General features: G+C 55.9%; 7 protein-coding genes across 7 annotated transcripts; 6 read left to right on the top strand and 1 right to left on the bottom strand.

Moving 5' to 3' along the window:
* The first annotated feature begins 3,169 nt into the window (after positions 1 to 3,169).
* J3D65DRAFT_68365 (uncharacterized protein) lies at positions 3,170 to 6,063 on the top strand. The gene is made up of 4 exons (XM_066803772.1): positions 3,170 to 3,713; positions 3,821 to 4,216; positions 4,458 to 5,303; positions 5,357 to 6,063. The coding sequence occupies exons 1-4, from the start codon at positions 3,281 to 3,283 to the stop codon at positions 5,803 to 5,805; spliced, it is 2,124 nt and encodes a 707-aa protein (XP_066652451.1). The 5' UTR covers positions 3,170 to 3,280; the 3' UTR covers positions 5,806 to 6,063.
* A 1,865-nt stretch (positions 6,064 to 7,928) lies between these two features.
* Positions 7,929 to 8,709, top strand: J3D65DRAFT_605616 (ras family-domain-containing protein; the record flags this gene model as incomplete). The annotated part of the gene is made up of 2 exons (XM_066798366.1): positions 7,929 to 8,006; positions 8,065 to 8,709. 2 exons carry the CDS (start codon positions 7,929 to 7,931, stop codon positions 8,707 to 8,709), a joined length of 723 nt encoding a protein of 240 aa, XP_066652450.1.
* Positions 8,491 to 9,668, top strand: J3D65DRAFT_68328 (uncharacterized protein). Its single transcript, XM_066803768.1, has one exon. The coding sequence runs from the start codon at positions 8,829 to 8,831 to the stop codon at positions 9,585 to 9,587; it is 759 nt and encodes a 252-aa protein (XP_066652449.1). The 5' UTR covers positions 8,491 to 8,828; the 3' UTR covers positions 9,588 to 9,668.
* A 516-nt stretch (positions 9,669 to 10,184) lies between these two features.
* J3D65DRAFT_68310 (uncharacterized protein) lies at positions 10,185 to 11,026 on the top strand. Its single transcript, XM_066803765.1, has one exon. The coding sequence runs from the start codon at positions 10,390 to 10,392 to the stop codon at positions 10,846 to 10,848; it is 459 nt and encodes a 152-aa protein (XP_066652448.1). The 5' UTR covers positions 10,185 to 10,389; the 3' UTR covers positions 10,849 to 11,026.
* Positions 11,027 to 16,041: 5,015 nt separating this feature from the next.
* Positions 16,042 to 17,330, top strand: J3D65DRAFT_634209 (ribosome biogenesis protein NSA2). The gene is made up of 3 exons (XM_066801204.1): positions 16,042 to 16,598; positions 16,666 to 16,890; positions 16,970 to 17,330. Exons 1-3 carry the CDS (start codon positions 16,081 to 16,083, stop codon positions 17,010 to 17,012), a joined length of 786 nt encoding a protein of 261 aa, XP_066652447.1. The 5' UTR covers positions 16,042 to 16,080; the 3' UTR covers positions 17,013 to 17,330.
* J3D65DRAFT_634206 (Fusaric acid resistance protein-like-domain-containing protein) lies at positions 17,300 to 21,220 on the bottom strand. Its single transcript, XM_066801203.1, has 6 exons — positions 21,085 to 21,220; positions 20,051 to 21,024; positions 19,263 to 20,002; positions 18,148 to 19,209; positions 17,922 to 18,089; positions 17,300 to 17,865 (listed from the first exon to the last, which is right to left on the bottom strand). The coding sequence occupies exons 1-6, from the start codon at positions 21,133 to 21,135 to the stop codon at positions 17,765 to 17,767; spliced, it is 3,096 nt and encodes a 1,031-aa protein (XP_066652446.1). The 5' UTR covers positions 21,136 to 21,220; the 3' UTR covers positions 17,300 to 17,764.
* Positions 21,221 to 21,267: 47 nt separating this feature from the next.
* J3D65DRAFT_68111 (uncharacterized protein) lies at positions 21,268 to 22,482 on the top strand. The gene is made up of 3 exons (XM_066803729.1): positions 21,268 to 21,712; positions 21,776 to 21,931; positions 22,012 to 22,482. The coding sequence occupies exons 1-3, from the start codon at positions 21,529 to 21,531 to the stop codon at positions 22,365 to 22,367; spliced, it is 696 nt and encodes a 231-aa protein (XP_066652445.1). The 5' UTR covers positions 21,268 to 21,528; the 3' UTR covers positions 22,368 to 22,482.
* The last annotated feature ends 1,016 nt before the right edge of the window (positions 22,483 to 23,498 follow it).

The following is a 23,498-nucleotide window of genomic DNA, read 5'->3' as shown; positions in this document are numbered from 1 at the left end:
ATGGGCGGTGCTTTTCTTGTGGACATGGCGGCGGCGGCGAGTGCGAGAGCTGTGATGGTGTCGGGACTGTCTGTCGTGTGGTTGTGCGTCCCGGCCAGCGCAGCGAGCGGCCTGAGGGGGGTAGGCGCAGCGAGGGACACCTAGAAAGCGAGACGAGGAAGCAGTGTTGTCTGTTGTCACTAGCACTCCTGAATGTGACGATGTAAATGGCAGAGACGACAAAAGGGGGCCGGCCAGGTGCCAACCACGCGCAACAACACTCAGATATCGTGTGTGTAAACAGACGGCAAAAAGAGTCTGAGTTGTGGAGAGCAGTAAAAACAAGCACAGGCATTCAATCGAGCAGCACAGCTCAAGAAAACAGTGAGCTAGCTAGCTAGTTAGCGAGCGAATGAGCGAACGAACGCAACGAGAAATGAGCAAAGGGATGATAGCATGACGACGATAGGTCTAGTCTGGACCCCCGGGCGAGCCACATGGCCAGCAGCCACCTCCCAGCCGGCCGAACGTGGCTAGCCTGACTTTTACTGTTGCGGTCGTTTCGAGGATGTCTTCCTTTTTTTTAAAGGTACACTGCCTTGTGTTGACAGGCGCCGGATGGCTGCAGTTGCGTCGACTGTCTTTTTGAGCTCAGCTGGGCTGGGGTGGGTTGAGTCGAAGTTTTTCTGGATTGATTGATTTACTGGTTTCTTTTGTTTCTTGATCTACCTACCCGCACACGCAGACAGCCATCTCAAGCGCGCGAGAATGACGACAAGCAACGGGTCGTCGGGAGTTTTGTTTTTGTTTTCATGTCTTCCAACGGGTTGTATTCTTCCTCGTCCACGACGTTTGACGGCAAAAACGCGAAAGACCATGACGCAAACTTCGAGTCACTCGTGACATGAACTGATTTTCTAAGCGCACACACCACTCTGGTTGTCTTAGAAATCCTGCGCTGGTGAACAAGCACGTAGCTTCATGCCAAACTGCCGCTTTTCCCGCGTATCCGTGTTGTCGACAATCCTTCCGTGGTGGCGAGCTCAGCAGCGCCTCATCAGCTGCGAGAGGAGTAGGAGGAGTAGTCTAGAGCAAGCCACGCCGGCAAACAAGCGAGACGAATCATTCTCGCCCGAGGTGTTCTAGACCTGCAAACAAGTGCAATTGAGGTCAGGCTCAAAACTCGTCTTGTTCTGGGCATGCTGCCTGTTAGTCAGACCTCGTGCCCACCTGGCAGACTGAGTGGCTTTTCCTTTACTGTGGCCATCAGATGATTCGAGTGCTCCGTGTGGCGGCCGCTGTTGTTGCATGGCTTTAGGGGCGAGTACCTAAGGGGGTACGGTAGCAGTCAGGTCAGTCTTCAGCTCGCTCGCTTGCGATGCCGGCGGGAGATCCGCACGGGCCGCAGCTCGGACCCCCGAGTTGTGCTGCTTACCATTGGTCGGGTGCAAGATGGCAGGGTTGCTTTGAAGGAGTAGAAAAAGGGTATGTTGTTTTTCGAGACATGGAAATAGGGACAGAATTGTTGCCTTTCTGAATCTGCATCTTGTTCTACAGACGCCCTTAACCGAGGTCGTTGAAAAACGGTTTGGTGAAGGGAGAGAGAAGACCATAGCTAGCTGCTTCTCATGGGTATACCCAGCGCCGTCTATTGCGTCTTTCGTCCGGCCATTGACTTTTAAGACGCGTAGCTTGTTGCCCTTCTCGCCATGAAAAGGAAAGCCGTCCCAAGTATCGCCAATTTCAAAGTAGACAGACAAACTATCAGGATTTCAATTGAATCCCTGAACCCAAAAAGTCCCCCAATGTCGTGCCCAATCTCCCCGCAATCTGTCACTTCTCTTTCATCTTATCAGAGTGCAGTCATGCCACAACTCGTGCCACTATTTCGTAAAGCAATCGGCGCCCCAAACTTTCGCTCTATAGCGTCATGTCATTTTGACTTTGACACACTCTGCTATCAAGTCGGCGCACTATGCATGAAGAAGGAAAAAATAGAAAATAAAGGAATAGAGGGAAAATGCCGTTGGACCCCAACCCGCGGACCCGCGTCCAGGCATGCGGGCAGACAAGGATTGATTCGTCTCGTCTCGTCTCGTCACGCCTCGTCTCGCGGACCTGACGACCATCTGGTGCCTGAGTAACTGCTGCCAGGTGTGGGGATCAGGGGCGGGGAACCTCCGCACTCAATGCGGGGACTGCGGTCTCGACAACCAAGGCGCTCACTCGATGCACCCCACCATCCCACCCTCCCACCCTTCCACGCACTCTCACTGCCTGTCTTCTCACAAGCGCCGGCTGGCAAGTGGTACCTTGTCAGCCAGGAAGAGAGAGAAAAAGGGCAGCGGGCATCGGACGCTAGATGAGCGAAATTGACTGCTGCCGCTGCCGACCTATCTCACGCATACATATTATGTATGTGCGTGCCATCTGTCGAGCCGCGGGACCGCATTGCCCAATTCGTCGCGTCGACGAGGAAGACGCGAGCGCCTTTGTCCAATCCGATGAGGGCGTGTGGCGGGCAGGGGACGGAGGTAGGTGTGCGGCCTGCGGACTGAGAACGCGCCGAGTGCCGTGGATGCTGCGGTGCGTAGGTGGCATGTAGGTTGTTGCTGGATGGATGCTGCCCGCTTGGTCCGAGTACCGTTCGTACATGTAGTAAGGCAAGGTAGCTGCAGCGGTTCGGACGGGCGACTAAGCCAGCCCTCCTCTCCAAGTGCGGAATCAGAATCGCGTCTCTGCCCGGAGTAGACCGCACTGGATTGGAGCGAATGCAACTGCGGTAGGTAGCGCCTGGTTGCCGACAACGGACATCTGAGCTGTAGAGAGATGTGGACAAGCACACGCTGTATACACACGTTGCCGCCGCACCTCTCTTCCCCGCATTGCCGAGGCTGATCGCGTCAACGACAGACGCTCTGCCTTCTCTTCGTCGTCGTGGGCTACATACCGTACGCGCCTGCACTACTGTAACCCGCGACTGCTAGTCCTGTTCCTGGCCATGTTCTCATTCGTCTGCGCAACAGGCTGAGCTGCGTACTTGGGCAATTCGATTGAGAGACCTCGAACACCAGCACATGTTCCTGTGCGACGCGACAGACGTCACCGTGCATCTCCCACGTCGACAACCCGGTACACCTTCTATCAAGACATCCGATTCTGCGCGCAAAGGTTAAACAAGAAAAGAATCAAAGAGCGAGGAAAGAGAAGGAAAAGAACGAAGGGCAAAGCAAGCAGCGTAGAAGGCCACCAAGCTAGCCTCCATCCACCAACCCACTCAACGACGGGACATATCAAAACCATGAGCCCGCAACACGCGCAAGAAACGACGCACGCGCGCTCCCTCGCAGACCGCGAGCGCTTCTGGCTGGCGCAAGCGGCGCACCTGCACTGGGACGTGGCGCCGCGCTCCGCGCTGTCTCTGGGACGCAAGACGCTGGATGCGCCGGCGGCCTCATCGTCGTCGTCGTCGTCCTCCTCCTCTTCGACAGCGTCGATAACGCACCCGCACTGGACGTGGTTCCCCGACGGGCAGCTCAACACGAGCTACAACTGCGTCGACCGGCACGTTGCAGCGGGGCGCGGCGACGACGTGGCGGTGATATGGGACTCGCCCGTCGCGGGCGGCGCGAAAGAGCGCATCACGTACGCGGCGCTGCTGGACGAGGTGGAGGTGCTGGCGGGCGCACTGAGAGAGGAGGGCGTGCGGAAGGGCGACGTCGTTGTCGTGTACAGTGCGTCCAACCAACGACCAATTTTCCTACTCGTCCCTCTTGTCCCATCCGTGGTGGTCTTGGTCTGCTTTGGTCTTCCTTTGCTGATGCCCGCCTCGCAAACACAGTGCCCATGATCCCCGCCGCGCTCGTCGCCATGCTCGCCACGGCGCGCCTCGGAGCCCTGCACGCCGTCGTCTTCGGCGGCTTCAGCGCGTCGTCGCTCGCGCAGCGCATCGCAGCGTCGCGGCCTCGCGCCATCCTGACGGCCTCGTGCGGCATCGAGGGCGCCAAGGGCCCGTTGTCGTACCAGCCGCTGGTCGAGGGCGCGCTCGCGCGTTGCGAGTACAAGCCGGACAAGGTGCTCGTGTGGCAGAGGAGTGAACTGAGATGGGATCCGGTGGATAAGATGGCGGGCCAGAGGAATTGGCAGAGGTGCGTTAAGAGTGCTAGGAATAGGGGGGTTAGGGCGGCTGCGGTGCCTGTGGGGAGTGGGGAGGGGTTGTATGTTATTTACACCAGTGGTGAGTGCTTGACTTTCTTTTTGTTGGCAGCTAGGTGGTGTCTGCGGTCAGAAGACTTCGTCTGTTCTTCCACAAGAGTCTGCGAGAATGTCTTCACTTATTCCAGGAGTAATCATGGGGGCGTCATTTCACCCATGACTCCGACGGATACAGGGAGGGTTTAGACTGGAGTGTGGAGTGACTTGTCCATCACGTCTGCTGCCACTATGTGCAAAATCAAAATTACTTACCAGCATCACAGGCACGACGGGCTCGCCCAAGGGCGTTCTACGGCAGGCAGGCGGCCACGCTGTAGGACTCGACTTTTCCATGCACTACATGTTCGGCCTGAAGCCAGGCGATGTCATGTTTTGCGCGTCCGACATTGGCTGGGTAGTTGGACATTCTTACATAGTCTACGGGCCGCTGCTGGCGGGCGCCACAACAGTGCTGTTCGAAGGCAAGCCCGTGGGCACGCCCGACGCCGGCACCTTCTGGCGCATCGCCGAGGAGTACAAGGTCAAGACCATGTTCACGGCACCGACGGCACTGCGGGCGATCCGGCGCGAGGACGGCGACAATGCGTTCTTGGAGCGCGTGGGACGGCGCGGCGGGCTGCGCAGCCTGACCTCTCTGTTCCTGGCTGGCGAGAGGAGCGAGCCCAGCATCGTTGATATGTACCAGCGGCTGCTAGCAAGATACTGCGCGCCACGGGCGACGGTCAACGACAACTGGTGGAGCTCCGAGTCCGGGTCGCCTATTTCGGGGCTGGCCTTGAACGCGGGCGACGGGAGCAAGCCACTGCCGATTCGAGCGGGCTCGGCGGGCAAGCCCATGCCTGGGTTTGACGTCAGGGTGGTCGACGAGGCGGGCGACGAGGTGGCGCGAGGGCAGATGGGCAACTTGGTGCTTGGGATGCCGCTGGCGCCGTCGGGGATGACTACGCTGTGGCAGGACGACCACAGGTTCTACAAAGGGTATTTGAAGCGGTTTGATGGTCGTTGGATCGACACGGGCGACGCAGGCATCTTGGATGAGGACGGTTATGTCCATGTCATGTCGCGGTCCGACGACATGATCAACGTGGCGGCCCACAGATTCAGCACTGGTGAGTGTTTTGGGGCTGGAATTATAGGAAAGAGACTGACGACAAGGAAACAGGAGCGATTGAGCAGGCCATCACGTCGCACCCAGAGGTCGCCGAGGCGTGTGTGGTGGGCGTGCCAGACGCAGTCAAGGGCCACCTACCGTTTGCGTTTGTGACGGTCCAAAAGCACCAGGGGTCCAGCATGTCTGCAGTGCCAGACTCGCGGCTGCAGACAGAGGTGCAGCAGGCGGTTCGCGAGCAAATCGGGAGCATTGCCAGACTCGGAGGCATGGTGCAGGGCAAAGGCATGATTCCAAAGACGCGGTCGGGCAAGACGCTGCGGCGGGTTCTCAAGGAGCTGGTCGAGAATGCGGTGCACGGCGAGTTTGAGAAGGAGGTGCAGGTGCCGGCGACGATCGAGGACGTCGAGGCGGTCGAGGTTGCGCGGGCGAGGGTCAAGGAGTATTTTTTGGATCGGGGCAAGCATGTGCACAGGGCGACGGAATCGCGGGCGAAGCTGTAGATGGATGGGAGAGGAGAGGTGTGGTGTTTTGGTACATGCAGAGGGGGGGGGGGGAAGGGTGGTAGGTAGAAAGTGCAGCATCCGGCTTGGGGCGTGGGACGGGTAGCGGGATGGAGCGTCGGTGCCGAGCAGCAGGCAGGAGCCGATGGCCGCGTGGAGCAGCCATGCATGTCCGACCCAAGTCCGAGTTTGGCAACGGAAGAGCAAGCAAGAGGGCGAGGGGAAGAGGTTGAGAAGACTCGTCGTTGGGGCTGCGTGGAGCACAGCATATACAAGAAATGAAGAATCAAAGGGTAGTGTAGTGAATATTAGCAGGGAGATGAATACAGGGCAGCACAGTGCGGGCGGCGCTCCGCTCATCGGGGCCCGGCGCGATAGGTGCTGACGGGCCGCCTCCCGCTCGGAAAAGAGTACCGTGAGGTGAGGTACCTGAGGTGTACACGCAACAGAATCACGTGCGGTGCGGCGCATGCGGCCAGCCTGGGAACAGGGAGCTGTGTGGGAAGGCAGGAGAGATGCGGGCAGGCAAAGATGCTGGCGATGATTTCTTTTTCTTTTTCTCTTTTTTTTTTCTTTTTTTTTTGTTCCTTTTCTTTTCGCTTCCTTGTCCCCGTTCCGGCGGCGTGGTTGGCGGCCGGGGAGGGTCGTGTCAGGCAGGCCAATCAATAACCAACAGCGGGGTCGGGGAAGCGCGCCCTGTCTCCCTGCGGTGGTGGTGGTGGTAGTGGTGGTGGTAGTGGTGGCTCCCTGGCTCTGGCTCTGGCTCTGGCTCTGGCTCTGGCTCTGGCTCTGGCTCTGGCTCTCTGGCTCTCTGGCTCTGGCTCCCTGCCCTTGGGCCTCCCTGGACTGACTGACTGACTGACTGACTGACTCTGCCCCAGCTGCACTCCTGCACTGCCTGCCGTCGTCGACTGCACTGCACTGGTGGTGGATTGGCGAAATGATAATAACAAAATTGATCATGACAATAATGAACGGCCGTGTTGCCCTTCTGCCCTCCAGTCGTCTTCGTCTGCCCCTGCCCCTCAACACTCTGCGCTGCCTGCATGTGGATTGCCCGCCTGCCTGCCTGCCGACTGACTGACTGACTGACGGACGGATTGTCATGACTGGGGATTGTCTCTCGCTTCACTTGCTTGGCCTCGTCCAGTCCACTCCACTCCAGCCCAGTCCGCTAAGGTAGTTACCCACTCTTGACATCTCCTTTCGTAAAATTTCTTGACGGCCAGTGCGGACGCGCCCCCTCCCCTCGCACTGGACACTGCTCCCACCTGGCTCCCCGTCCCCGTCCCCGTCCCCGTCCCCCCCGTCCCCATTTGCCCTTTCACGTGTCGCCCTGCCCAGATCTTCCCTCCTGCACCCACCGCCCACAACGGCCATCCTCTCGACTCGCACAGCGCCCAAAGGTCGTACTTACACGCCACTCTCCTCACCTTCGTTTCACCCTAATCCCACCGCCCAGCTCCTTCGTTGCTCACTCTCCTCTCGTCGAGTCCCTCCATTGCAACTGGGCCCCCAACCTCCATCCTACCCTAGCCGACCGACTTCACCAACGCCCAAGACAACACCATCTTCACCTACTGTACCTACCAAGCTACTGCCGACCGCCCAACCCCGCCCTCCCCCCGTCTCGTCTCCTCCCTGTCACCTCTCTCACCACTCCTCTCTTCTTTTTCCTCCTCTCCCTCTCCGTCTTCGCTCCACCCTCCTCTTCCCACTCCGGCTTGCCCCTCGTTGCAAGCCGACTCTACCCAACTGGGCCCATTCCACACGTGGCAGCCTTCAGCCGCGGCCTTTTCGTGCTCCGACTACTAGTCCCTCTTCTGCCGGCACCGCATCTCTGCCCGCTGTGCACCTGTCACCTGGACGCAAGGATCCAAGCTTCTTTCGTCACGTCTCCCGCTGCCGCCTCCGCCGCCGCCGCCGCCGCCGCCGCCGCCGCCGCCGCCGCCGCCGACCACGACGCCAACCACGACGACTTTCTTCTAAGCCGCTCCGCCACATAAACACCAACCACTCCCCCCCCCCCCCCTCCCTCCTCCACACCTCGACGCGCCCCCTCACTGCTGCATCCCTTCTGCTTCGACCCCTCCCTTGTTGCGCTCATCCATCACTCCGACAAGATGGCGGGGAAAATGACCTTGTACAAGCTGGTGGTGCTGGGAGACGGTGGTGTGGGTAAAACCGCTCTGACCATCCAGGTTCGTTCGCTCCCAACCTAACCCCTCCTCCCTTTCCCCTCCCGCTAACGCGCCGCAGCTCTGCCTGAACCACTTTGTCGAGACGTATGATCCCACCATCGAGGACTCGTATCGCAAGCAGGTGCAAATCGACGGCCAATCGTGCATGTTGGAGGTTCTGGACACTGCCGGCCAAGAAGAGTACACTGCACTGCGGGACCAATGGATAAGAGATGGCGAAGGCTTCGTCTTGGTTTACAGCATCTCGTCGCGCGCCTCCTTCTCTCGCATACAAAAGTTCCACCACCAGATACAGCGCGTCAAGGAGTCGGCCTTCTCAGGTTCACCCACCTACCCCGGATCTCCCCTCAGCGCCACCTCTGCTGGCTCTGGCTCATTCGGTCCGTCGCCTGTAATGCTCGTCGGAAACAAGTGCGATCGAGTCACGGAGCGAGAAGTCTCCACCCAGGAGGGAAGCGCGCTCGCTCGTGAGCTCGGCTGCGATTTTGTCGAGGCTTCGGCCAAAAACTGCGTCAACGTCGAAAAGGCCTTTTACGACGTCGTGCGTCAACTGAGGCGCCAAAGGCAGCAGTCTGGAAGGGCATCCAAGAGCTCCGATCCCAAGGGAGGCAAGTCGAGGACGCCTGCCGCAGTGCAAAGAGGCGGTGGCCGCGACAAGGGTCGAGGGGGAAAGGAGCACAAGCCCAAGTGCGTCATTCTCTAATCGCCCGCCAGCAAAGGGCCCTCTCCGTTTACGCGACCGCCGGGGACCCTCTCAGCCTGCGACGCCTTCATGCCGCCAGCGCACGGTTGACTTGGACGCACGCATGGCGTTTCATTTCGATGCGTCATGGACCCAACTTTCGCAGACGAGCGAACCTGTGCCGGCCCATCAACATGACGACAACCACGAAGCACGGCACACAAAAACCAACAAAAACCAGCCCCGCATGCCTCGAGCCGGAGCTTCGCAGTCGACCCCATTTCGACTTGCGATCTACAGACAGGATTTCATGGAGTGGAAGATTTGGTACGCGTGAATGTGCGTCCCTTGTCCTCCGAGGGACCATTTTTCAACTTCGCTTTTGGATTAAGCCGTACGCGGATTCGGCCTGCCAACGTGCGCGAACCTTGTCTCCAGAACAACCATTGGACTTTTCTTTTCCTTGGGTCTCTTGTGTCGCACAGAGAGACGTGCATGGGACATGGCGTTTAGGGAGTTATCAACGGGAAGGGGACAACACAAATGTCACGGCACAAGCCGCCGAGGTGGCTTCTTCCTCTCGAGAGAATTCCGGATTTCTTCCCTTTCTTCTTCTTCTATCTCTTCTTCTTCTTCCCCTTCCCATTCTCTTCTTTCTCTTCCTCTATCTTTTGCCACGGCGTCGCATGTTGGGAGGGTGCATTGCGGTCAGGTGTTGTCCGATCACACATATTCTCACCATCTTCTTTTCTTTTCCTTCCCTTTGTGGTTCTCTACTACCAGCTACCAGCTACCGCCGCCTTCATGTGCGCGTTTTGAAAAAGTGCTTTGTGTTTCAGTCAATGTTTTCGTGTGTCCATTTTCTACCATTTGTTTTGTCCGTTGTGCCTCTTTCCTAACCAGTCTTTCCGTGCAGGCGCTTCACCTTGTTGTCTTAGCCGATGATAGCCGTTCTAGATTCAACGCCTGAATGAGACTCATGCAGGCTTTTGTTGCTTTGTTTTTTCTTGTAATCCCCTTGTTGCCTTTCTTCTTTTTTCTTGCTCCCTCTTTCCGAGCGCATGATTTGGTTGGTTTTACTCTGGTCGCACGCGCGGAGACGCAACGTCTTCCACTTCTGGGAATTCCGTCCTTGTTAGAGCAAACGTTGCCGTGGCCATTGTTGGCCCCTAGCGAAGGGGCCGACGATGGAGCGACACGCTCTCGCTTGCCTGCGCAGAGACCTACATGGGTCCGTCGCACGTCCATCCGCTTAGCCGTCTGTCCACCAGCGTATACCCGTCCATCCATCCATCCACCAAACAATCGCCGGTGCCAGTCTCAAGGTGGCAGGCAGGCATGGTGCGTGGGGCGATTCCACAACGGGTCGTCTACATGTTCGGTGTGGGTGGGGTCTTATCTGCAGCAGGCTGGGGCCACCGAGGCCACACGCGGTTCCGCAAACGGCATGACAGCTGCCGCCGCCGCTGCTGCTGCTGTCCACCGACACACACGCTGTGCAGACTGCAGTTTGCGCTTGCCTGCAGCCAGTTGCACTGCGCTCGCCAAATATGTCTGTCCAACCACTAAACTGCGCCTAATCAACCGCCTCGCTTCTTCTCCATGCATCTGCGAACCCGGGCATTGGTGTCGATCTCTCGCTCGTCCATCCCATGCAGATGAGCCGCTATTCAAGACCAAGACGCCAATCTGTGGCACAGGATGAAAAGACAGTTTAAGGAGCGGCAATTGCCCGGACCAGTCCTACACCATGGACACCTGGACGAGCGAGAGCACATAGACCGCCAATCACAAAGCGCTGGAGAAGAAACCAACAGCAAAACGGACGGCACCACACCAAACAGACTAGGCGAGTGCAAGCCTACAACAAGCAAGAAGAAAGACGGCCAGGCAGCACGCTTCAAACAACCCCACCAGTGCTTCTTCGTCTTTTTCCCCACCTCTTCTTTTTACTCCTTTCCGTCTTCTTTCTTCTCCTTCCCCTTTTTTCTATATCCCACCCACCCACCTACCCACCTACTTTACCTATCCAGCCAGCCAGCCAGCCCATCCATCAACCGTCTGTCCTGTCCTGTCCAGCCAGATCACACACACACACACACACACATTTGTACATATACACACCAACAGGAGAGATTGAGGGAAAGGAAAGCAAACTAAAACACTTCAAAAACTGTTTCGTCTGATGAGTGAGTGGTTGGGCCGTGGCCTGTGTGCTGCGTGTGCGGAAGCCCGGCTTGTCGTGATTTGCGTTGCCCGTGCACGTGTTGGAAACGCGCGTACCTGTTAAACCCATCTATAAAGAAGGTTCTCGGAGCACTTGATTAAGCGGAGGGGCGGGCGGGCGGGCGGACGGAGACGGGAGACGGGAGACGGGAGACGGAGCGGATGGATGGCAAGGAGGGAGGGAGGGAGGGAGGGGGGAGGGAGAGACGCAGATGACGACTGACATGCATCAGTCAGCCAGCCAGCCAGCTTATGTCAAGAGAGTTGGGTGTATCCGAGTCAGATGGGGCACGCAAAAGTAGGGGTGCGCAGATAGTAGATAGATGGATGGATAGATTGATGGCTGTCTGCTGTGCTGGACCGTAGGTACGAAGTAGGCAGGTATACAAGTAAACAAGTCGGCGAGAGAGCCAATCGCCAGTCTGCATCTCCCTCTCCCTCTACGGATATCGGAGCCCATCGGGCTGGGTGTGTATGTATCCACCTGTTCATCTTTTTTCGGCCCCTTGGCCACTATTGGCTTTGGTCTGGTTCCGTTGCTGCGGATCTACCTGCCACTGCTACACCTACCGTCTGGCATCATGGCTTGCAGCTCGTACATACTTTTGTCAGAATCCTACCGCTGCCAACACGTAGGTGTTCGTCTGCCGATGCAGTAGCAGTAGTGATGTGTGTGTGCGTGTTTATTGAGATCAGAGCAAGTGCGGCACAGACAGTGCCAGGCGGGCAGGACGCCACAGCCCGCCATCTTCCGACATCTGTCAAGCATCAACTTGTGTCGTTACCAAGTGCTGTTTGGCGTCCGTCATCGCCCGACCGAAAGCACGCAGCACACCTCCTTTATCGGGGCCTCCTTTTCCTCTCTGCATTCTCCTTGCTTGAGGGTCAATATTCGCCGTCGCCAGAAGGTCATAGCGAGACGAGGCGAGGACGATGTGAGCAAGGAGAGGACCACAAAGCAGGGGCATTTGTAATGCTGGACTAAGCGACGAGGGAGTGCAGCTGAAATGGCGGAGAGGGCGGTGGTGGGTGGGTAACTTGCTCTCGCGAGCAGTGCCGTACCGGGACTTTAACCAGTGGACCCTGTTGCATTCCTGCCAGGCCGTGATCTCCGTGTCATTGTGGCACGTTGAGTGACGATGGACGGCGGTGAGCGTGCAAAAGGTGCACCGCTATTTCATGGGAACGGGCAGGTGTTGTTGTGGGCAGTGTCCCGGCGAGACCTCGACTCCGTCGCTGCGGCAAACGACTTGTCGTGAAGCGAATTCTGCAGGGTGATGCGAAACGCGCAAGAGGGATGAAGTCATTGCCCATGGTCCCCGGTTTTCATGCTTTTTGCTTTTTTCTCGTTTGCGACTGCATTGGGTAAATGGTCGAACGGTATGGGTCCTGCAGTGGACACCTTTTCTCTCTCTTTTTTTTTTTTTTTTCCACCCCCTCGATTGGATCTCTTCTCCTTCGATGCACATCTTTCACTAATGTTGTGCTGTTTTCTTGCGCTCCCACTCCTGAGTCCCAGCACTGCAGTTGCTAGCCGTGCTCGAACAGTATGTGCAGGTGGAGATTCCTTTGCATGTTCAGGTTAGCGTGTGCTGTGCCGATTTGCAGCAGCCTCTCCATCATCCCACAAAATACCAGCGCACCGCACGTATGACGGTCCTTCGGCTAGTTTTGCAGGGTGCAGGCCCGAAATCCAACGGGCTTGCATGCAGCAGGCAGCGGTTGGGGGTTTGTCTGAGTCGATGTCAGCGATGATGCTTGCTATGGTGCGTCTGCGGTAGCTTGATCCGCGCTTCCGCGCTACAACGGGCTGGAAGCTGCCAGGAGCTGGACGCTGGGTCACAACCGATCGGGCCCACAGGCGCAGGCCAAACGGTCCATTTGTCGAGATGAGGGTTAGGGAGCCGTGCGAGGGGCTTGCGGGCGTGTGTGTGAAATGAAGCAGCTCCGGGCTCCGACAATGGCGTCGTCGGGAGTCGGCAGGCTGGGCAGCTCGGCAGTGGCACTCGAGGTCGAGCGAGTGGAGCAGACGGAGGATGGTGGGGGAGAGTTGACGTCGTGGTTGAGCTGGCCAGAAGAGAGAGAGAGAGAGAGAGACGTACGGGTAGACATGGTAACCCTGAAAGCCAACAGAAGGCAGGAACCGCGCTTGCTGCTGCCCGATCCGCGCCGCTCCCTGCCGCCCGCCGAACCTGCCCTGGCGCCTCTCGCTTCGTCACGTCACGGTGCCATCTCCGCAAAACGCACCTCGTCTTCCGTTCGCCATCCCCCGACTCTTTATTCGTCCTTTGTGTCTGCTCTGCGTTGCATCGCTCCAGATGCCACCTTTTCGATGCGCTTGCCGTGCCGCTGACGCGCGCCTGCAGTGCTATTCGAGTCAGCCTTGTGTCTACACAAAATTGAGCAATTCGCGCCAAAGGGCATCAAGATGGCCCCATCCCCCCCTGCCACCTCCGCTCCAGCTGCAGCTTTTGTCCCTGCTGAATGTCCGACCGCGGTCCTTGTGTTTCTGTGCTCGGGTCGTCATTGCTACCACCATCCTCACTACTTCAAACATTGCACATTCCTCCGTTGAAGCCGTTGAACGGCCCATCTAGAGACAGTCATCAACAAAGTTCAAACAATCCTCGGCGGGAGGAATCCATCCCGATTTCGTGGACCGATGGCACATGGCAGCAGCACGATGGTGATACACATGTGCGATACGACGATCAATCGATCCGCGTTTCGATGGCGGTGGCTTTGAATTTCCCTTTTTTTTTTTTTTTTTCCTCTCTCCCTCTCCAAATCTCGGTGAGAGCGCCTCCTACCGTATTCCGCCCACAACTATGCCAAATATCCCAAAGGGAGAGATTAATCTTGATACCCCATCACGGCTCCCGCCCACGCTCTCGGCTACAGCCGCTGGCCCTTCCACGGTGCAACGTGGACTCACCGCCTCACCGCTGCATCACCGGAGAACGGAGAAGTTTAGGAGACGATACCTAAAAGCCTTTTGCACATCACCTCTGCACCTTGTTGGTGCGGCGCGGACCAATTCAACACGACAAGTCCGTCCGAGGGTGTCAGAAATCTCTCCACTTGCTGCCTGTACCGTGTGCTCCACCCTGGGCGACCACGGAGAAACACCATCTGCAGGGCGATTTTTTAGGCATGCCTCCGCAAGCGAACGTTCAGTACTGCTTGATGTCCCGAGGCCTGAAATCAGAGACAACTTTTCAGACAGACAGGGAGTCGGTCGTGGGACGAGGTTACCGAAAGACGAAAAAGTCGAGATGCTGCCAAGTCAACGAAAACGGGCAAAGCTATCTGGAACTCTTTCCCCACCCCGGCCTTTGCAACGGCCGCTCCTTACATGACCCCAGAGCGCCTGAATTCTCCGAGGGCAAAGCTGCGAATCATCCACGTGGACATGGAGGACAGTGCGGCGGGTCGTCAGCCTCTTCAAACGTCTTCGTCTTGTTGCAGCACGGAGATAGAATCCTCCCAAAAGGAAGTCATGTCCTCTCGTTGGCCCGAGACAAGGATTCTGGTCTTCTTCTATTTGAAATCCTCCACACTGATTCAGGTCGACAACTCGCGAGAATGAACGTCGCTGAGTAGTTTCGCAACAGCACCGACCACGGCTCACCTTCCCCGTATTTGCCGAACAACTGTTATGCGTCCAGTGCCATGGACGCATCAAAGCTTCGAGGCTCGGGCGACTTTGTGGTCGTCTTGAATCGTGCTGAAAGAGCACAATTTTGACAATACGCTCCCCTGAGAACTCCTTCGGCAAGCAGCAAAGCACCGCGCAAATCGAATTTTAAATGAGCCGTTTCGACGGTCTAGAATCCTGCAGACACCACTCTACCGTGCCACTCCTAGCGCTGCCACTGCTGGTCTTGGACATTCAATGACTAGCCGCCGCCGGGGCTCAATTTGGACATTTGCACATCCTCTATGCTAGGACTATGCTCACTCTGCACACACAAAGTTCGGCCAACTGGAAAGGTTGCCGAGGCGCAAAGCCCTTTTCCATGACGATCGCTCGTGGCGCGCAGGGTCTATTGCGTGCGGCCATCGATAAGCGCGCGTGTTCCTAATGTATCATATCATACGCCTTGTATGTAATGATCATTGATGGACGACGTGGCGTCGAGTTTCGGGGTGCTCCTTACAAAAAAATGTCAACGTTTCGTTGCCCTTCATAGACCGGTGTAGAGTGTCCTCGAGTGGATGCAGCTTTATGCAGCACAAAGGCCGCGTTTCACGACTTGGTTGCTTGCCGAGGTCCGTCATGTTTTGGATAGGCAGCTGTCCTCATCAGGTTGCCCTTTAAGTGGATATAGATGGGATCGAGCTGTGGGGAAGGGGGGACATATCTGATTCCTTCGGCGGCCGACGGGATGAGGCTGGACCCTCTCGATCTCGCCCTTGAGACATCTATATCTCTCCGACTTGACTTCTCCACATCTTGATCGTTCTCCCCCACCGTCAAACTGATCTCAAGCCTCCAGTTTGCTTGCAACGGTCCTCGTCTGGCAGAGGCAGAGATTCCAATGCTCAGGTCTCTTTCCTTCGGGGCCGTTGTCTTTTTCACGACTCCCTTAGCGGCCGACTTCGGTGCCACCAGCGGCGTAAGAGCTCTTATGCATAGAGCTTCAAGACCCGGGGGGTTAGGGCGTAGCGAGCATGCTGGCCCCTGGATTCTTGCTGTTAGAGGCCGTGTGTTCGAAAAGTCCCCGACATTGTGGACGCATTCAAGGCGTGTAGACTCAACATCAAGGATTTTGTGAGAGAAGAGAAAGTAAAGGCACGCGAATCCAGTTTCGTACAGAAGACTGGAGTTTTACAGCTGCTCAGCGTCCCTCAACGGGTCCTTTTCAGCATGATCGCCCTCGAAATCCTCCAGACCTTGGATGGTAGCCGTGAGAAAAAGACCACAATGTTCTAATTTGATAGAGAAGAAGACAGTCCTCGTTGATGCTACGTCATGGAAGAGTTGCGAAGAGAAAAAGTGCAGGATGCTGAAGTCTTCTTTCCTTGGTGTTTTGCGGATATGGTCCGTGCTCTTATCTTATCTCCGCGCCACACCGCCAAGGCAGAGATTCGTCGACTTCTCCAAAAGTTCAGACGGTGCCACACCATCAGCACGCAACACATCCACAACCAACCAACACCACCATGCCTCAGAACGAGTACATCGAGCGCTTCCAGAAGCAGCACGGCAAGCGCCTCGACCACGACGAGCGCAAGCGCAAGCGGATTGCGCGTGAGGGCCACCGGGCCTCCAAGGATGCACAGAACCTGCGCGGCCTGCGGGCCAAGCTGTACCAGGAGAAGCGCCGCAAGGAGAAGATCCAGCTGAAGAAGACGATCAAGGCGCACGAGGAGCGCAACGTCAAGTCGGCCGACGCGGCCGAACCGTCGACGACGCCCCTGCCCCAGTACCTGCTCGACCGCTCGACCGAGAACAACGCCAAAGCCCTGTCGTCGGCCATCAAGCAGAAGCGCAATGAGAAGGCCGCTCGCTTCAGCGTGCCCTTGCCCAAGGTCCGCGGTATCTCGGAGGAGGAGATGTTTAGCGTCGTCAAGACGGGCAAGAAGACGGCCAAGAAGGGCTGGAAGCGCGTCATCACCAAGCCCACGTTTGTCGGCCCCGACTTTACAAGACGGCCCGTCAAGTTCGAGCGCTTCATCAGGTGAGTTTCGCTCAATAGGAGCACCGTCATGTGGAATTTGAAAGAGGTGCTAACGTCTGGCATTCAGACCAATGGCGCTCCGCTACAAAAAGGCCAACGTCACGCACCCCGAGCTCGGTGTCACAGTGCAGCTTCCCATCCTCGGTGTCAAGAAGAACCCGCAGAACCCGTTGAGCACGCAGCTTGGTGTGCTCACTCGGGGTACCGTCGTCGAGGTCAACATCAGCGAGCTGGGTCTGACCACGACCACCGGCAAGGTGGCTTGGGCCCGCTATGCCCAGGTGACAAACAAGTAAGCCAGCCAAACCACAAGCCCTTGCCTTCGCACGACACACTTCATTCAAGAGCCACCACTAACCAAATCTTCACAGTCCTGAGAACGACGGCTGCGTCAACGCTGTCCTGCTCGTCTAATTTCAACCCCCCGATTTCTCATTGTTGCAGGAGTTGCGGCGTCCGCGGTACAACCAACACCCACCACCACCAACAGGAAAGGAACTACAAATATGCGGTCTTAAACAAGGGCGGAGGATCGTGGTCCCACCCTCCACTCGAGTGGTCTCCTAGATCCTGCTTTCATTCATGGATTCGGTTTTGGTTTCAGCGTTTGTGGAGAAGGGAAAAAAAAAAAAAGGGAAAAGATTTGGCACGTTTAGATAGAAAAGTTTGTACATGCGCTCACTACATGCATGCTTCGAATACCAGAGCGTTTTGATATTGATTTTACTCCAACTTTGCTGCAACTTTTACGTCGTTACGTCGTTGTCTAGATCGCGACAAGCGACAACAGACAATTCAAGGACGCCGCATCTCGATCCCGGTTCAAAAGAAAAAGCAAAGAGCCCAAAGCTTATCAATCGACGCATCCGCTGTTCTAGTGCCTAACAAGCTAGTGTGTACAAACGCCAAAGCAGAATGCAGTCGTGTCGTCATGATCCCAAAAGGGAGTAGAAGGGAGACAGAAAGGCAGAGTGAAGGAGGAGCAAGGCAAATTTCCCGGTATTCCCCTTTCCCTTTTCCTCCAGGTACACATTGAATTCCATCTCGGATGCCAAATGCCCAAATAACCATGCCCAATGTATCGCTATCGCTGTTGATGATACTGCTTCCCTATTCGCTATTTCCCATCGATTGCGTCTTCATACCGCGTAGAGTTGGTGGTTGTCCTACTGCAGCTTGAGGTTGTCTTCATTGAGGACGCCGTATAGCTGCTCAATGTCCTGTCCAAGATTCGCAATGTCCTGCGCGAGCTGTCCGGTGACCAGCGCTACAAAACGTATTAGCTATATTTCGAATGTAAGAGGGTCAATAACGTTGATTTACCATATGCGTAGAGAAGCTCATAGTCTTCGTCCGTAGCGACATTGCTATCCGTCTCTGCCGCGTTTTTCCTGAACTCGAAGATCTTGGCCAGCAGGCGGTCGCGCGTGTGCTCGACGCTGGGCAGCGCATCGTTGAGAGGGTACTCCATTTTCATGGAGGATGCCATGACTGGAGAAGGGAGTCAGTGTCGAAGCTCAATGGCCAACGTGCGAGGTCGGCAACTTACCAGAGAACAAGTGGCTGATGCGACTGCTAAGCTGTATGCGCTCTTTTCGTGTGTATTGCAACAACTCTCTTTCTCCCGGGGTAGCCTTGAGGTCCTTTGTGATCAAGACATTCATCGCGTGGAACGCGTCCAGCATTCTGCCGGTCGTGCTGAGCAGATTGCCGTAGATCTTGTTCGGAAAAGGCCCGCTGAGCTCAAATTCGGATGTGGCCGCCTTCCGCAGGGCTTCCAGATGGGTCAAAAACCGTTGCAACTCAATGGACTCCCGGATGTCCATGTAGGAGTACTTCGAGGCACCTTCGACCAGCATGGCCAAGGGGTCTCTTTTCCAGATGAGCCCCATGCGAAGCCACAGAATGCAGATGCCGTCTTTGATCTTTTGGCGGGCGCTGTTAGGCCAAATCACACGAGTGATGATGATGCCCCAGATACAGCCAGATATGACTGCCACAACACGGTGGAGGGCGATTTCGAAGATCGCTGGAGTTTCTCCGCCCTCATCGTCGTCGCCCTCGGCCTCGCGAACAGAAAGCGTGTATGCGTAGAGACAAGACAGATTGTACGTGAGCAGGATGAAGCGACCCATGGGACCCTTGCCTTTCGCAACGATGAAATTGAAGCAGTAGATGGAAACGATCCAACCGAAGAATGCAAGTGCATAAGCATTCCCACGCGAGGCTGTCCACGCAACGACCGCAAAGACGGCACCCAAGCAGGTACCAGCAAATCGCTGGATTCCAGTGGTGTTGGAGGCGCCGATGGTCATTGAACAGACCAACATGTACGATACGAGACCCCATTCACCTCTCCAATGAGAATAGACGGGGCGAGTCTCTGGGATGTACGACCACATTGCATAGAGCATGGCACCTACGCCGACTTTGATGGCGTACTTGATGTCCTCTCTCCTGAGAAAGCCAAAATACTGCCATAGACGGTAGGTCAACTTTGCTTTGCGGTGTACCTTTTCGACTTGGTTGAAATCGGTTTGCCGTCTGGTGAGGTCTGGCATGCCATGTGACAGGCCCTGAGTCTCATTGTGCTCAATGATGTCAGGGGTATCTATTTGTGTGTTAGTAGGGCATTCTGAAAGGAATAACGGTGCGTAGAAATACCTGGCCTGTACTCCTCGACGGTGTCTGTCTTGACTTTCCGCCAGAACAAGATCCAGTTCCATGATCGCTTTCTTGGCTTCTGCTCCAGATTGGTTTTGAGCTCTTCCAAAATGTCTAGGTAGACAATCATTTCTTCGGCGAAATCCTGCAGAGCTGAGCTAAAGTACCCGCAACTGGCGGCAACCTCTTCATAGTCTGCGAGCACCTCAACTGGTCTACTCCTGTTGAGGCTGCGGTTCGCGTAAATGGCCGCCAATGCCTCCCTCCTTGCCTTTTTGAACAATTCGTTTGCCTCGATCAGGCTGCCTCTGAAATGCCTATTGACTGCAATCGTGTAGTCGGGAGGCGGGCCGAAGGGAAGTTCGTCGAGAACTTCTTTCAAGGTATAGGCAAGCGACTTCATAGACGGGCCCAAATGGGAGATGAACATCGTAAAAATGTCTGACGGAGACTCGGCTGTTTGGGTCCCGCTTGCAGGATAAGATATGGCAGAACTCGACAAGTGGCCATCACGGCCATCACTGCTGCTCTCTTCGCCGAGCTCTTCGATTGCCGCAAGATGGCTTAATCCGGACTGGCTATGGTGCGGCGAGTGCAAAGACGGAAAATGGAAGTCGGTTGAGTTGACTCTTGTCAGAGGAGTATTGGTGCCAGCGCTTGGTGGCTTCGAAATCAGGGTGAACTGAGTCAAAGCCGCACCGCGAAGAGCACCGATATTCTGGGACAGACGTTCCATGCATCTAGATTTGTTAGCACAGTAATCCCGTGCAGAGAAAAGCAGGTCGTACTTGACAAGTCGAGCCTCAATTCGGTACTCCTTTTCGGTTCCCAAAACAAAATGCTCGTTTTTGGCTTCACCCAGATTTTTCTTCATTAGGTTGAACACAGCCTTGTAATTCTTGGAGGCATCCAGATACTCGGGGTGTTTGAGCTCTTCTTCAGATCCTGACAAGAAACTTCTAGTAATCATTGTCAGCATGTCGCCGAGGGAATCTGTGCCCTTCCGTAGATTATCTCGCAACTGCTTCCGAGCCGAATATGGGCGAATGAGGATGTTGACGCAGAATGAGGCTGCTATGCCCATGATGACCATCTTTAATACTTGGAAGATCTTGTTGTACGAGAAATGGCCGGCTTGAACAGCACCCTCTTTGGTCAGGACAGTGATCAGTGCAAGAGACGCCAACGAACAAGCGACGTTGACCAACGGGTTGCCGAGTTTTTGCTTGATCCATCCAATCGAGCCAAATCCACCGCCGAGGAAGACTGCCAATACGATGGCGTGACCAAGTTGCAACAGATGGAGATGGCGAAAGGCGATGGTCACGGCCATGCTGGCAAATGATATGACCGTGGCATATACAAATGCTATGAGAGCAAGGTATGTGGCTTCTATCATGCTCCCAGTCGATCTAGCAGGGTGAAAGTAGACCGTGACAGTCGCAACCATGTGCTTTCCGTCGTTGTTCCCAAGGAAGGCCGATATAGGGGGGACAAATGTCGCCATGCTACCCAAAAGGTAGGCAATGGAACATTTGAACAATTCTACGGCCACCTTGGAGGTGAAGAGCCCGTATGCCTTTTGCGAGACATGCTTGACGCGCTGGACAGTGCGATTTTGTTTTTGGGCAGCGGGCGAAGGGGAGCTATTGCCCAGTAATGGAGCTCGTTCGTCGTCTTCCTCTGGGGGAGGAGATCGAAGGGTAAAGGCTCGTCGAATACGTTCGCCGGTGCTGGGCAAGATGAAGGTTGCTTGTCGAAGCTATTGGGCGGTGTCAGTCTTGGAAAAGAAGCAAGAGGTTGGTTGGAAGAGGGAGGGTACCGTAGGCCGTTGCCAGCGGCGGGAGTTCAAAGACCTCGAGTTACCGTTCATGTCGCCGGGGACGGCATGCGGGAGAGGAAGTTGAGAGGGTTTGGCATGATCCAGAGGCGAGCAAAGGGGACTCGGCAGTCTTGAGTGACGATATGCGTAATGGCCAGGGCCAGGATGGGATCCAGCTGATGCAGGAGCTTGGACCACGTCCCGCCTTCTCGCTGCGCCTGATGGTGACCGCAGAAGCCAAACGAAGAGACTCCGCCTGCCACCCCAACAACAACAAAAACTTTACTTTCCGCCTCTACGTTCCGCTTCCGCCGTCCCATCTCTCCGCGACCGACGCGTCGGGATCGAGTCGAGCGCGTGTCGTTTCAGGCCGTCGTGGCCATCGAGATCTGCTTCAACCCCACGTCCTTTTGCAACTTGGCTCGGCGCGCCTGATTGGTCACAATGGACGACAACACTGTCGGTATGGAAGTCGATCCCGACCTTGCTGCAGCCATGGGCTTTTCTTCGTTTGGGCCAGCAAAAAAGTCGGGAAAACCAGTACGCGCAGAGGCCGTAGTAGAAGCTGGTACAGGCACCAACCGTGTTCAACTTGGTCCCCGCAAACGCCAGGCCAATAGTGACCAAGGTATAACGAAGAGCCGCAAGCCAGATTGTTTCACCAACATGACCACAGGTGCCGACTTGGCAGACCTTGTTCCACGCAAGCGAAGAGCCGACCATGACGACGTGGAATCTGTGGGAAGCAAAGCCACAAATACACCTGGCGCCCCCACAGAATCCAAGGATGCCGAGACAGTCACCGCTCAGTCAGACATGGTGTCTGCGACACCGCCTCAAGGACAAGGTATAGCACTGGTCAAAGCACTATCTCTATGGCCCCGGTATTATACGTACAGATTTATGCAGGTGCTAATTCCCTCGTAGGTGGGCCGAGTCACAGCGAAGAGCGCATGGCAGTCCAAAGCAGTTTATCCGCGGAGAAACCAAAAAAGAACAAGGAAACTGTTCCAACAGGGCTTGCTGCTTTCCTTGCTCGCGGCAAAGAGCTTCCAGAAAAGCCCTCGACGGGACCTTCAAACATCGTTCCTGACTTGACCGGGGCCGACGTTCCAACAACTTCCTTGCCCGAGACATCCGACACTCAACCTGCTTCCACGTTCGTCGAACCTGACCTTCAGGCCTTGAGGAACGGTATTCGGGATAAAAATGGTGACATTGCTTATTTCTTGCCAAGCTTCATCGAAGACCCCTGGACGCGTCTTGAGAGGCAAGGAAGTTGAGAGGTGAGACAAATTCGCATGAAGACGTTCTTGACAGGATTCTTGCCCCAGGGTCGAAGTGTCTGGTCACCGTCTGCCTCGTCTCGGCGATCCGAGAGCAATGGAAGATTGCGCTTCTGGGGCTCTGGGGCTCGCGCACTCGCCGAGTCGAACCTGCAACCTGAGTCCATCAATGATTGACGATTGCTCAGAGATCCAACGGCAACCTGGCGAGCTTCGAAGGGCCTCTTCAAGGTGTAATATCTTCCGCTTGCAGACGAAAGCAAGCAGCATCAAACATATTCAATTGCAATGGATCAACTAGTCCCAACCGTCGTCGACAAATGGGGCATATCCTGCACGAGAAAACACCCGATTCCGTGTCTTTCATTATCTTGATTCTCTCAAACCTTCCATTTCCTGCATGCGTGCACAAAACCAGTCTGGTCTGCGGGAGACGGTCTTGCAAAATACAAAAGCTCGAGGCACCTTCACAAAGCTTACCGTTGTAAGCACTCGCAGGCTGTACGAGGCTTGATGAGACACTACAGGAACGACAAACCATTAATGTTCAAGCCGCGCAGTATCTTCGCTTCTACAATCTCGCGATTTCGGTCGACCGGCAGTAAATTCACCGGACCGCGTTATCGTCACGCTCAGACGCAAACCTCTAGCTCCTAACCAATTACATGAATAGGAGAAAGCAAATCTCCGCATCGATTGACTCACTAATACAGCCGGCGCCTTGATCGGACTGTTTCAACCCAGTGGCTGGCGGTGTCCCATCCCCTCCTTCTGCACGGGCTCGAGACATGGCACACGCATGACGGCTCCACTTCCGGACCACAAGACCCAGGCCATCTTCTGCACAAGAACCCGCATTGGGCGAACAGAGCATGGCATGGCATGGCATGGCATGGCCACAGGACGGCAACCCCACTTACAAATGCAGCCCACCCTCACAGGAGCCTCGTGGCCGTGTTCCGGCAGCTGTCATTCCAAGACATGGTGGTTACGCCGAAGAGCACTCGGCTGTGGTCTTGGAGCACGAGATTCAAAAGGATGAAATTCACATTCAGTTCGATCACCTATTGTTGGACTTCTCAACGCCTAGGGCAAAAAAAAGCCTTCGCCCATCTGGGACGGACATCG

Source organism: Phyllosticta citribraziliensis, assembly GCF_038025025.1.
Source record: "Phyllosticta citribraziliensis strain CPC 17464 chromosome Unknown J3D65scaffold_10, whole genome shotgun sequence".
Classification (NCBI taxonomy): Eukaryota; Fungi; Ascomycota; class Dothideomycetes; order Botryosphaeriales; family Phyllostictaceae; genus Phyllosticta; species Phyllosticta citribraziliensis.
Note: the sequence above shows the minus strand (reverse complement) of the source record. Positions and strands in the feature narration are given on the sequence as shown.

Excerpts from the sequence above, each read along its gene's own strand:
- J3D65DRAFT_68365 (XM_066803772.1), top strand. The coding sequence starts at position 3,281 with ATGAGCCCGCAACACGCGCAAGAAACGACGCACGCGCGCTCCCTCGCA. Across the intron at positions 3,714-3,820 it reads CGACGTCGTTGTCGTGTACA|TGCCCATGATCCCCGCCGCG; the intron begins GTGCGTCCAACC and ends TCGCAAACACAG. Across the intron at positions 4,217-4,457 it reads GTATGTTATTTACACCAGTG|GCACGACGGGCTCGCCCAAG; the intron begins GTGAGTGCTTGA and ends CCAGCATCACAG.
- J3D65DRAFT_68328 (XM_066803768.1), top strand. The coding sequence starts at position 8,829 with ATGCGTCATGGACCCAACTTTCGCAGACGAGCGAACCTGTGCCGGCCC.
- J3D65DRAFT_68310 (XM_066803765.1), top strand. The coding sequence starts at position 10,390 with ATGAAAAGACAGTTTAAGGAGCGGCAATTGCCCGGACCAGTCCTACAC.
- J3D65DRAFT_634209 (XM_066801204.1), top strand. The coding sequence starts at position 16,081 with ATGCCTCAGAACGAGTACATCGAGCGCTTCCAGAAGCAGCACGGCAAG. Across the intron at positions 16,599-16,665 it reads AAGTTCGAGCGCTTCATCAG|ACCAATGGCGCTCCGCTACA; the intron begins GTGAGTTTCGCT and ends TCTGGCATTCAG. Across the intron at positions 16,891-16,969 it reads TATGCCCAGGTGACAAACAA|TCCTGAGAACGACGGCTGCG; the intron begins GTAAGCCAGCCA and ends AAATCTTCACAG.
- J3D65DRAFT_634206 (XM_066801203.1), bottom strand. The coding sequence starts at position 21,135 with ATGAACGGTAACTCGAGGTCTTTGAACTCCCGCCGCTGGCAACGGCCT. Across the intron at positions 20,003-20,050 it reads ATTGAGGCTCGACTTGTCAA|ATGCATGGAACGTCTGTCCC; the intron begins GTACGACCTGCT and ends TAACAAATCTAG. Across the intron at positions 19,210-19,262 it reads CGTCGAGGAGTACAGGCCAG|ATACCCCTGACATCATTGAG; the intron begins GTATTTCTACGC and ends ACACACAAATAG.
- J3D65DRAFT_68111 (XM_066803729.1), top strand. The coding sequence starts at position 21,529 with ATGGACGACAACACTGTCGGTATGGAAGTCGATCCCGACCTTGCTGCA. Across the intron at positions 21,713-21,775 it reads CCAGGCCAATAGTGACCAAG|ACCTTGTTCCACGCAAGCGA; the intron begins GTATAACGAAGA and ends CCGACTTGGCAG. Across the intron at positions 21,932-22,011 it reads GACACCGCCTCAAGGACAAG|GTGGGCCGAGTCACAGCGAA; the intron begins GTATAGCACTGG and ends ATTCCCTCGTAG.